Here is a 12,293-nt window from a genome sequence, read left to right as displayed (position 1 = left end):
AGATCTGTGTGCTCTTTTTTGGCAAAGGCTTCCTCTAAATCCCGCCATATCTCTTTACTCACTCTTTACGAGTGGCACAGTGCAAACAGTGCCACACGTACCACTGTTTCCTTAATTTGGTCTATCTACCTCATACATTGGGAACCAGTTTAATACTATCTTGTTCCACTTTTTTGTTTCTCTTACCATGTGCCCCGCCCATTTGCACTTAGAGTTATTTATTTTTACTGTGAGATCCTACATTATATAAATGTTTAAAGAACCAAATCTCTCATTACAAAAATGTATTTTATTTACATGAGAAACTTAATATGTATTTACGAGCGAGGTACACGTCGCCATTAGCCGTCCCAATTTTAGTCTACTAGCTTCACTCCGACATGTATGTTTAATGCCCTTTTGAATTTGTTATACGCACTAGTATTACGAATTTTAGACGGTAATTTATTAAATAATTGCACACCCTCATACTTAATAGACTTCTTCAAATAATTTGTACGCGGCTTTGGAAAGATAAGTAAACTCACACGACGAGTGGTGCGTGTAGTTGTGTGTTTTTTGATTTTTTTAAATGATAAGCTTTTGATGGAGAGAGTTATTTATTTTTTTAAAATTAAGACTCATGTGCTATAAACATATTGTTGTTTAATCGCCATAATGTTAGTTTCTTGGTATATTTAATTAGTCTGTGTTAAAAAAAATATTTACATTTTATCAATTTTTTTTCTTCACATTGTTCTATCATCACATGATAACTGGCGCCTATAAAGAAAGTATCGCTGCCGTCTCTGTCGTTACATATTTAAAATGTATATTGTTAAAGGTTATGACTCATTTAGACTACTACAATTCTTACTAATTGAGATTAAAAAGTGACTCTTATTGGTCTTAATGGTCTTGTAAAATTACAGTAACACGTAATTGCAGACGTGCTAAGATAGACGTAATATCAAAATGAGAATTGAGCGAACTAGAAGTGTGGTTTTTCAGTAAAAAATATTCTAAACTTTTTATTTAGTCAACAAATATATACAATTGTCTGTTTAAGTATTACCATGGTTCACTCGTGTTGTCAAACTCATCTATAGATGCAGTTTATACAATGATGTCAATTTCTTTTACAGCTGAGAATGACAAATGGCTTTTTAAATGTTAACTGTTAAACTAAAAAAAACCCATTCAATAAGAGGAGCAGTAAACAAAAGTATCGCTTAAAAATAAGGCCATTTAAGCCACAAGACTGCGACCACTTGGCAGCCAGCCAAATGCTTTCAATTGCCTCGTGTAACGATTATATCTACGAGCTACGTGGCAATGTAGAGGTAGTACAGATCGTAGCTCACTCGTAGCACGTGCTACGCCCGGATATGAATACCCGTAGTTCGATCGAGGTTTGTTTTATATTGATTGTTGTTTGACATTACTTATTTCCGCTGAACTTGGATATAATACTGGAAAATCTATAGTTTAATTTTATTTATTGTTGCTCGAATACTATTATTTTAAAGAAACTTTAGCATTCTTTAAAATTATTAGATTTGCAACATGTGCTACAAGGTAAGAATATAGAATCTTAAAAAGAATGACATGTTTACAACCAAAAAAAGGACTTTCCTCAGAATACGATTGTGTATTTTCTTTCGTGCTATGTCTGTTTTCAGTCTAGCATTATAGTGACCAGTCTCACGTATCTCTATTGCACATTACATACTAAATTGGAATGTGGTTGGAACTTAATTGGCCATTTTACTAGGCACTTTAAAGCTATGAATACTCCTCCCAGAACTAGAGCAAGCGTTGTCTTATAGTAAGTTTTAGGTACAGCAAAATTGATCTTATTAACACAATTATCATCGAGTCAATTTCTAAAAAAAATGCTTTTAATTTAACAAACCATCAAGGCAGGACGGGAAAAACCGACAACCATTCTCCGACACTCTTTTAAGTCGATATTTTTTGTTATACTAAATGTTTCTAACCTGTAACCATTACATCATGCTTCTCATCACATCTTAAAATTTATATTTCTGGACAAAGATCACCTTCATATTGCTTCAATTCAATATTGGGCTATGCTCATTTAATATACCTCAGTTTAAGAATCTCGGAGGAATGTTAGTCGTGTGTAGTGGCTTCAGCGTGCATCTCTCATCTCTGTGGTTTAAACTCCGGCAGTGCACCAATAGACTTTCTGTCTGTGCGAATTTAACACTCACTCTTAAGGTGAAGGAAAATATCATGAAGAAACTGGCGTGGCTGATGAGAGAGATGATGGCGTATGTCAGGCACCAAAAGCTGATCACCTACTGAATTAGAAAACAACATATCATCACGAAACAGATACAGAAATCTAAGGACCAGACACCTAAAAGGTTGTACACTTGATTTTATTAAGAATCTCTTTTAGAAATTGTATAAATGACTTAAGAACTACATTCTAACCGTATAAATGTGCACTGCATTATTAATGTAATATTGTATAAGTAAACACAAGTTAGACTAACTTGTGTATTTTTCTACATCGAAAAACTATGTACCTCATCCATCGTACTTGTTTTGTTTTTATTAGATATTATGTATATATATTTAACATTGATTTAATACAAGCAAACGTAGTATGAATAACAAAAATAAAATAGAAATTGGTCGACTTTCAATGCATAACTCAAATAACAATGTTATCATTGTCTCAGTCGTCGAAGCGCAGCCGTGCGAGTGACACGCGCATAATCTAACACGATCTTTTTAAGACAATCTAATCATGTCTAAGTGTGACCAATGTAATAAACCTTTTTCTAAATCTTTGCCTGGATGTGAATGTGCCCGATGTGAAAAAATGGTACACCTAAATACCAGATGTAGTGGTCTTACCAACAAACAGATAACCGCATTAAAGGCGGCCCCAAGCTTGGACTGGACCTGTATGGAATGTCAACAAGAATCCCCGAAGCGAAACTCCTCTTTGTATCTAACAGAGGATGCAGAGGAGGATATACCTATGGACACTAAGGGGCTAATACAGAAAATTTCAAAGGAAGTAGAAAAAACTATAAAGAAGGAAATAAACGAATTCAACCAATCTCTGCAATTTCACAGTACGAAGCTGGACGAAGTATTAGGTTGTATTGATGCTTTTAAAAACACCATAAAAGTTTTAGAAAGAAAAAACACGGAACTAATACACAAAAACAACAATCTGGAATTGAGGGTAGGTGCATTGGAGCAGCGTTTCCATGAGATGGAACAGGAGAAACTTTCTAATTTTATAGAAATAGCAAACGTCCCCCCTGCGAGTGAAGAGAATGTGAGAAAATTAGTTGAAAATGTAGCATTAAAACTTAAACAGCCCTTCGACAGTATCCGTAACACAATGCGATACCAAGGTAAAAACGACCAACCGGGCATTATACAAGTAAAACTTAATGATAAAGCAACCCAAGAAAAGTGGATTAAAGCTGCAAAAACCATTAAAACTATGGTGGCCGATGTTTGCCCCTATGAACCCAACAATAACAAAATAGTATTCATCAGGGAAGCAATGACTAAACACAACAAAAGCGTTTTATGGGAAGCCAAACAGGAATTAAAGAATAAACAAGGATATAAATACGTATGGTTTAAAAACGGTATGGTGCGTGCAAGAAAGGATGAAAACACTAAAATACAAAACCTAAGATCAGTGTTGGATACACAAGTGCTAAAAAAAAAGACAGAATGCCAATTAACTGACCAATTTAAATGCATATAAATTATTATTATTAAGATGGATAGTTTAACTAGTGATATTTGTGAATTAGAAGACTGTATAAACATAAGTGATTTTGTGAGTAAATTTCCCAGTAGACATTTAAATCTATTGTGTGTACACATAAACATAAGGTCAATCATAAAATACTTTGATAGTCTTGAGCAATGTATTTATGCGGCTGGCGCTGTTGACGTTATTGTGCTTACAGAAGTAAACATTTCTGATAAAATCAGTTGTCTGTATAATTTAGATGGATACCATATGTTTTCGGCACTCAGAAACGGTAGGAAAGGTGGAGGTATCGTAGTATATGTAAAAAAGAAACATAAATTTAATATGAAAATTGTAAAAAGCCAACATTTCGAGAATATACTTTTTACCATCACAACTCAGACAAAATACACTGCTCAAATTTGTGCTATTTACCGCCCACCTAGCCTAAGCAAGAACCTGTTTATTGACGAACTTCATAATATTATTAAGAACAACTGTCAGAAAAATTGATTTGTATCTATTGGGAGACGTTAATATAAATCTAAAGCTAGACATTCCTATAAAACATAAATATTGCAACACATTACACAGTTTAGGCCTTATGTGTGGGATCACAACTTACACTAGGGCGGAACTATACAAAGGAACCATTACAAAATCATGCATAGACCACATATACGCTCGATCCCAAACACACGACCTATACACGGCAACGGTTGGCACAAAACTAGCGGACCATCGAGCGATCGTGCTTGCTTGCACTAAAACACAGTCACAGGTGTTCCAACATATAAAACATTAATTGACAATAATAAATTAACGATCCTTCTAGAGCAAATTGATTGGAAGCCGACATTAGAAATGAAGTGTCCTATTGGTATATATAACTTCATACAAAATAACTTAACACAAGCATATAAAAAATCTGAATGTACAGTTAAACTTAAATCTAACTCTCTTCGAAATAGTAACCATTGGATTAATAATAGAATTATTAAAGGATGTCAGTACAGAGATAAACTTTTTACTCAATATATAAAAGATCCAAACAACTTAATACTCAAACAAAAATATAATAAAACCAGAAATTATGTCAATAAATTAATAAATAAAACTAAAAATAAAACAATTAGAATCAATATAGAAGCTAATAAAAATAATCTAAAAAATCTATGGGACATATTAAACCAACTAACAGGAAAAATTAAAACATCCATGGACGTAGCTATACAAAACGCATTTGCAAACCAAAATATTACATGTAAAGATATTGCAAATAATTTTGCAACTTCCTTCCACAATAGTACTAGTAATATAGCAACCAACTGTGTAAATCCACTGTTAGATAAAAGCTCCTACCAGCATACAGAAAATACTAGTATGAGATTTCAGTCAGCAGACCCTAAATCAGTTGCAAAGATAATTAAATCATTAAACGACAGAAAGTCTCCAGGTGCAGAAAAATACGAGCTATGGATATTAAAACATTATGTAATAAAATCAACGTAGTCATAGCTAACCTTATTAATACGAGCATTTATACTGGAAAATATCCTAACTTACTAAAAACAGGCATAGTTCGACCAATATACAAAAATGGTAGCAAAAAAATCTATAATAATTATCGTCCAATAACTATATTGCCAACAATTAACAAAATAATAGAAAAATACATATGTGGACAAATTCAAAATTATTATAAAAAACACAATATTCTTTCTAACAAACAATATGGATTCCAACCAAATAAAAATACCACACAATTGCTATCCGCATTCACAGACCACATTTATAAAAATTTAAATAAAAAAGATCATGTTCTAGTAGTTATTGACTACAGTAAGGCATTCGACACATTAAAGCACAGCGTAATCCTGCAGAACTTAAATGAATGCGGAGTACGAGGAAACCTACTCAAGTGGTGTGAAAACTATCTGCAAGACAGAACTTATCGTGTTAAAGTGTGCAACGAAGAAAGTTTTCCAATATCTATTACAGAAGGTACGGCTCAGGGCTCAGTCATTGGGCCTTTACACTACCTTACCTATGTTAACACATTACCTAACATAATAAAGTATTGTCAGATATTCCAATTTGCAGATGATACATGCCTAGTAGCTGCAGGGCCTAACATCCAAGAAGCAGAAACAAAGCTACAATCTGATTTCGATACATTGGCTAAATGGTCCCACGACGTAGGACTTGTACTAAATCCTAACAAAACAAAGTTCATGCATATCCGATCCAGTCACAATCTAAATTCACGTACACCCATCTTAATCTTACACAACCACACATGTGCACATTCTTATAACTCGTACCCCAATAGCTGCAACTGCAACGCCTTAGAATTAGTTCATAACCATAAGTACCTGGGGCTTACAATAGATGACCGAATGTCCTGGAAAATGCACATTAATTCTGTCTGTGATAGGCTAAGAGCGATACTTGCCAAATTCACTTTAATAAAAAATAAAATACCACTTAAAACTCTGCTACTATTATACAAAGCACTAGCCGAATCCATTATAACATATGGACTTACAAGCTATGGGAGAACATGCAAAACTTATCTAAATCAAATATTTGCAATACAAATACGTATTTTAAAAACAATTGCTCCCTTAAAATTAAAATCACAATATAAAGCGGACTACAGAAAGCTATTTGCATTTTTCAAAATTATACCTATACACGAGAAAGTACAACTAGGATTATTAAATGAAAACTACTTTACAGAAAATTACCTCAAAACAATTAAAACTCACTATCACTACTCAACACGTAGAAAATTAAAAAACGAATTTCTATTACCCAAATACAATAATTTATATGGGAAAAAAACATTAGACTACATTATTCCAAATTTAATAAACTCGATACCAGCTACACTTCTTACGAATATAACAAGAAACAATATTAAATTTAAATTAAAAAAAATACTACATAAGTCAAACAATTATAAATTATGCATAACATAAATTATGCCATATACGTCATTAATATATATATATATATATATATATATATATATTCGAATATAGGAACTCATCCTGTATGTGAATGAGAATTCTCGACAAGAACAGGTTTCTTGCATCGGCTAACTATGGCGCGTCAGTGTTTAGATTTGTTTATGACGTTTTACGTGCAATTTTAAATCGTTTGAATGGTTTGATTGTTACAAATTTACAGTTTATATGTCACTGGCCTTAGTATATATATATGTGTGTTAATGATTTAATTATGTTCGACGTCCTGGTGGATAGAAAAACTGTGCACAGTTTGTGTTTCCACCACATCAACTACCTTTATATTAAGAACACTTATACAACAATAAATAAATAAAATAAATATTATTGATCTCGATATTTATAAAAAACATTTAGCGTTTCGGTTGAGTGATTATATTTTATTCAAATTTCATTCTGATATGATTCAATTTTGGTAAAAGATATAAATCTTATTCTGACTTCATTCCATCCCATAATCCACACGGTAGATACATTTGTATGTCTGTTTCATAGACAAGAAACAGAATACAAGACAGGCTTTCTTCCCCTTAATGGAGACTGAATGGAAATGGAGTAAGTGTTATTTGACAGTTCATATGTTTAATATTATTTACTTACTAACAGACGTAAATTACTCACAGCCGAAATATGGCTATGGCTGTTCAATGATGTGTCAGTCAAGACCCTAATATATAATAGAATATATATATATATATTCATTGGAAGTAGGGATTCATTTATATATATATATAAATGAATCCCTACTTCCCTTGGTTACGGCATCACGCGTGAACGGTTGGACCGATTTTGTTAATTATTTTTTGTTGTGTTTGTTATTCTTATGAAAGAAAAAAAATAACAAAATTGCGCGCAAGTTTAGAAAATTTATTAAGTAGCCCTGACTTTTGTTACTATAGAATTTCTTTTTCGTTTTTTCAGTGCATAGTGCTTTTACAATTCAAATTTTTTTCATGTATCCTTATGGCGTTTGACATTGACAGAATCCGTGCTGCAAATATTGTCAAAGAAGATGTAAGCAAAATTAATATCGAGTAAAACAAATGCTTCGATCGGAGTTATTATATTGATGAAATACATATAAAATAATTACAGTCGCTAATTGTTTGTGGCATTAATCTTGAAAATCCATGTTTTTCACATGGCCTGTCGTCTGTTCCTATGTCGGAATACCAACAAAACTATTTATATACGCGCCAGAAAAATGAACAAAGAATGTTGTATATCATAAAGCATTTTAAGTTAATTATACCAATTCGACATCAATATTCATATTAAGACAGGACAACGTCTGTCCGGTCCACTAGTAAAATATAAATTCGCGGGTAGCAAACACTACTTATGCTTTATTTCGAAGCAATAACTTATAAATATATAATAAATGCCAGGATTAGCAAGGCGCTAAATATCTTTAGTACCTGTAAATGTTTCTCGTATTCCTCTTCAATCACACTTCCATTGTAGTAGCGATTTTCAGCAGTTGTATTGGGAAAATAGAAGCCTCGCCGACACACACAGCGATACGAGCCGCGACGAAAGCCCAAACCTGGGACTGGCACACACTGTAATCAAAAACAATAAAGGAAACTGTGGCCTTTAGATTTTCATTTGAATAAACTAAGTTGCTTTGTTTCTCAACATTAACTGTTGAAAAGTTCACCAAAAGTATAATTGCGGATATTCGGTGTTTCAGGCAACAAATCGACCATGGCACAGAATACTGATCATCAATCAAACAGATGCCAAAATATGAAAGGTTATGGTGCCATAGATATATATATATATATGTTTCGATCCATACATTAGGTACTAGTACTGCATTATCTTATTGTCTATAAGCGAATTAGAAATTAAAGCAACTTCATGCGAGTGTAAAGTAATCTTTGTTTAATGTATGTATGTATATGTTTGTTTATACATAAATTAAACAGTATTCACCTAGTTAGAGGCTACAGAATGAGACTCACCTCTGACGTCGTATGTACCATGTCTTATACCTTTAGGATATAAGCTATGTTGTTTATCTTTGCAATCAATTAAGTAATGAAAGGGATGGCTTATATCTATACCATGCGGGAGTAGAGGCCGTCGGTTCTCGGTCCGTAACGCAGACCTTACCTCTGGTTTCTTAATTTCTAAATCTACATATTTTTTATAAAATACTCCGGCTGTGCCCCAATGAAGATTATTTGTATGTGCGGAAAACCATTGTGTGGACACCCAATCCAAAAATCAAGGACAGCAGATAGAAGACTAATCAGCTACTTGTTGAAAGAAACTGATGCACAGTTCCTTCTATAATTTTTTAGAAGACACAAATAGGGCTGTAGGATTTTTCCTTTTAATTTAATAATATATTTATTTTATACACACATGGTCTATTAAAATTAGAGTTATAGGAACAAGTTATTTAGTACTAATATTAGTGTTATTTGTGCATTTATAAGTATAAGCCTAGTGTTAACCTGTGCGTTAATAATTTTTAGACGTGAAACAAAATCAAAAATGTGTCAGCCCCTATTAGCGGATCACGAGACTCAAGTTTATGAATAAGAATTTAAATTTATTATATTCAGTTCCAGCTTCAAATATTTTAACTTCATAAAACCTTTGAAATAACAAACGCTTAAAACCAAAGCGCTGAAACAATCCAAACAAAAAACAGATGATTTTTCGTATGGGAAATATTGCCTGCGTTTGATAGACAGAGTTTATAGCGAATGACAGGACCGCATTGTTAAATAAAGGGCATATAGATCGTAAATAAACAGAGCGACGGTCCTGACGGATACCATCCACAAGTCTGAACAAAATAGGCTTAAAAATTCACATTTTAAAAAAATACCATTACAACTATGCATGACAGTACTTGAAGTATCGTTACATAACTGAGCGGTTTTTAAGGCAGTTTTAACGCACTACCATAATGTGAAACCAGCTGCCCATCGAAGTATTTCCAAACCAATTAGGGTTTTAGGGTTCTTCAAGGAAAGAGCGTCAATTATTAAAAGTGCACCAAATAGGTAGCGATATCTCTTAACATCTGGTGAGCCTCTTGTTCGTTTGCCCTGTTCTATAAAAAAAACTTAAAACTTTCATATCATCATGATTATTGGCACACGTATTATGATGTCTATGTATTTTTTTAGTATTTGCATTCTTATCGATGTGTTTATGAGAACTAGTTGAGTAGTCCTTGACACGAGAGTTTTACAGGTACGCCAAAACCTCATTTTATTGTGTAAATAAATTTCATTAATTTTTAAATATAATATATTTTACGCTCTATTTACTCACTGGCCAATGACCGACACGTCAAATGTGAAACTAGTAAAAATATACTTTTACATTTTAAACTCTTTTTCTAATCATCATTATCTCAACGTATCTTTGGGATGAAACTGGCTGCGTAACATTAATAAGTAAATAAGTTTTAGCTCATAGTACACCTCGTAGTAAAATATTGTTATAATCTTTCACAGGTGTGTCAAAAAACCTCCGATGCAAGACAATATTTTAGGGAGGTTTGCTCGAAGCCTACGCGTGCCAGGTTTGAATGAAAAATGGTTGGCGCATTCGCTTATCGAAAACCATTTATTAACTTTCCATTTACCGTGCTCTGTGGTAAAAAAATCCGTAAAAGCTATTTTGTTTTTGCTTCTGTGAACGTTTTGATATGAAGAAACGCTTCGAGTAATGAAAAAACGTAGGGATTATTTTGACGAGTATAATGTAACTGCTAAAAGGGTCTTTTTAGATTTTCCTCTAAGTACTACATTATTAAAAACAGTCGCTTACTTACAAAATTGTTTTCATGATTAAATTAAACCTTCAAATAAAATGAAATAGTGCGTACCCAAGACTGGTAATGGTTAGATTACAATTTTTTTTATATTAGTGCTCTTCCTCGTACAGTGAAAGAAAACGGACGAAACCAGCATATTTTAAAACAGAAAGTGTGTGTGTCAGGTTTACCTGACACAAAGAAAGATGGTTTATGGAGCAGACGCAAAAATGTGGTTATCAATTCCTTTGCCAAACATTGCCGGGACTGGGACTTAGTACAAAACATTAATAAAGATAATTAAGTCTTGGAGATTAAAAGTTGGTAATGGTCGTCATATTATTTTCCTTTATCATAAGATGAAGTGCGCACAAAGAAATAATGTAAATAAATGTACACTTTATGTAAACCGCACTTACTACGTTATTATATATTATTATATTAGAATATTACTTTAAAAGCACAACAGTTCCAGCGTCCTCAAAGCTGTTAAGTTACTTTTTTAGATATAAGCGTGTCGAGCACATGCTAGTATAAACAACAGCCGATCATTCATTGATATCTTTATGACAAACATCTAGGACAATATTGAATTCAATACCATTTCTAAAAGTCGAACTAAATGCATCAATGCGGGATATTTGAAACAATATCGGGCTCCAATATCGTTCACAACTTCAGCTTATTGTATTAGCTTAGCGAAGTACCCTAAACAATTGTAGTACCGACTATTTGTAGTTGAAATGTTTACTGAGATGTTAATACTGAGAATTTTAAGCCAGTTTTTTTTTTTATAATCAACTAGCATGATAGGGTACATAGAAAATTTATGTGTGGTCTTATTTATTATATCCTGATTAGTGTTTACATAAGTTTTAATTGCTTTGTTTTGTTCCATTAGTTGTCTAAATAACTATATGTCTTATGAATTTTTGCACATCTTGCTTACCTTATCAATTTTTTTCCTCACATTGGTTGCCTGAAAGAGATCGCTCAAAAGCGATAAGGCCGCCGGTTGCCATGCCTTTCGAGTAACTATGTCAATAGTATTATATTTCTGTATGAAGTGTTAATAAATAAATCCAAAATGTAACACTTTATAATAATAATTACCTACAAGCGACCCCAGAATCTTCAGGCTGTTCCAATTTAGATGCATTTACAAACAATCATGTTTATGATGATGAATCACAAAAGGGGTAGTAATTAAGATCAAAATAGTAGCTTATTAAAACAGTTAAGTGCTTTTAATAGTTAAGTACTTAAGCATTTTCGTTACTACGTTTTTACAAATCTCATAAAACGTATGTAACAGATGCCACCATAGATTGCGCACAGATCAGTAAAGAAAGGAAAAGAACAAATGTCGTTGAAGTAGTCTTCGAAATTGCAATAAAAGGTTAGATTTTTTTTTTAATTTAGAAATTTTGTTTTGAAAGTTCATCGTTATAGCTTAGACGCTTTTTGATATAACAAGACAAAAATATTTTAATAAACTTGTAAGGTTTCGCAGCAGACAACTTTCGCATCAAACAATGAATAAAGCTTTTGTACTTGTAGCTTGAAAATGAACGTTTAACACGGTTGTCAAAAATACGTGCACAAATTTGCAAGCATTCCCGCTGTCAATTGTGTACAATTGCATTTTACAATTTGGACATTGCAGTATTCAAATCCTAATTAGAGACGTTGCTATGTTTTTTGACTTGTGAATTTATAATTGACTTAAAAATTCTAC

The 12,293-nt window shown here is 32.7% G+C and overlaps 1 protein-coding gene across 1 annotated transcript in view; it reads right to left on the bottom strand.

Annotated features, from left to right (window-relative positions):
• Positions 1 to 12,293, bottom strand: part of LOC123714197 (probable G-protein coupled receptor 158) — a 113,106-nt gene that overhangs the window by 27,492 nt on the left and 73,321 nt on the right. The window contains exon 5 of the mRNA XM_045668385.1: positions 8,190 to 8,333. Within this exon, the coding sequence (XP_045524341.1) occupies positions 8,190 to 8,333 (144 nt within the window). The remainder of the gene's footprint in view (positions 1 to 8,189; positions 8,334 to 12,293) is intronic.

Source organism: Pieris brassicae, chromosome 9 (genome assembly GCF_905147105.1).
Source record: "Pieris brassicae chromosome 9, ilPieBrab1.1, whole genome shotgun sequence".
Lineage (NCBI taxonomy): Eukaryota > Metazoa > Arthropoda > Insecta > Lepidoptera > Pieridae > Pieris > Pieris brassicae.
This window is presented reverse-complemented; position numbering and strand designations above follow the sequence as displayed.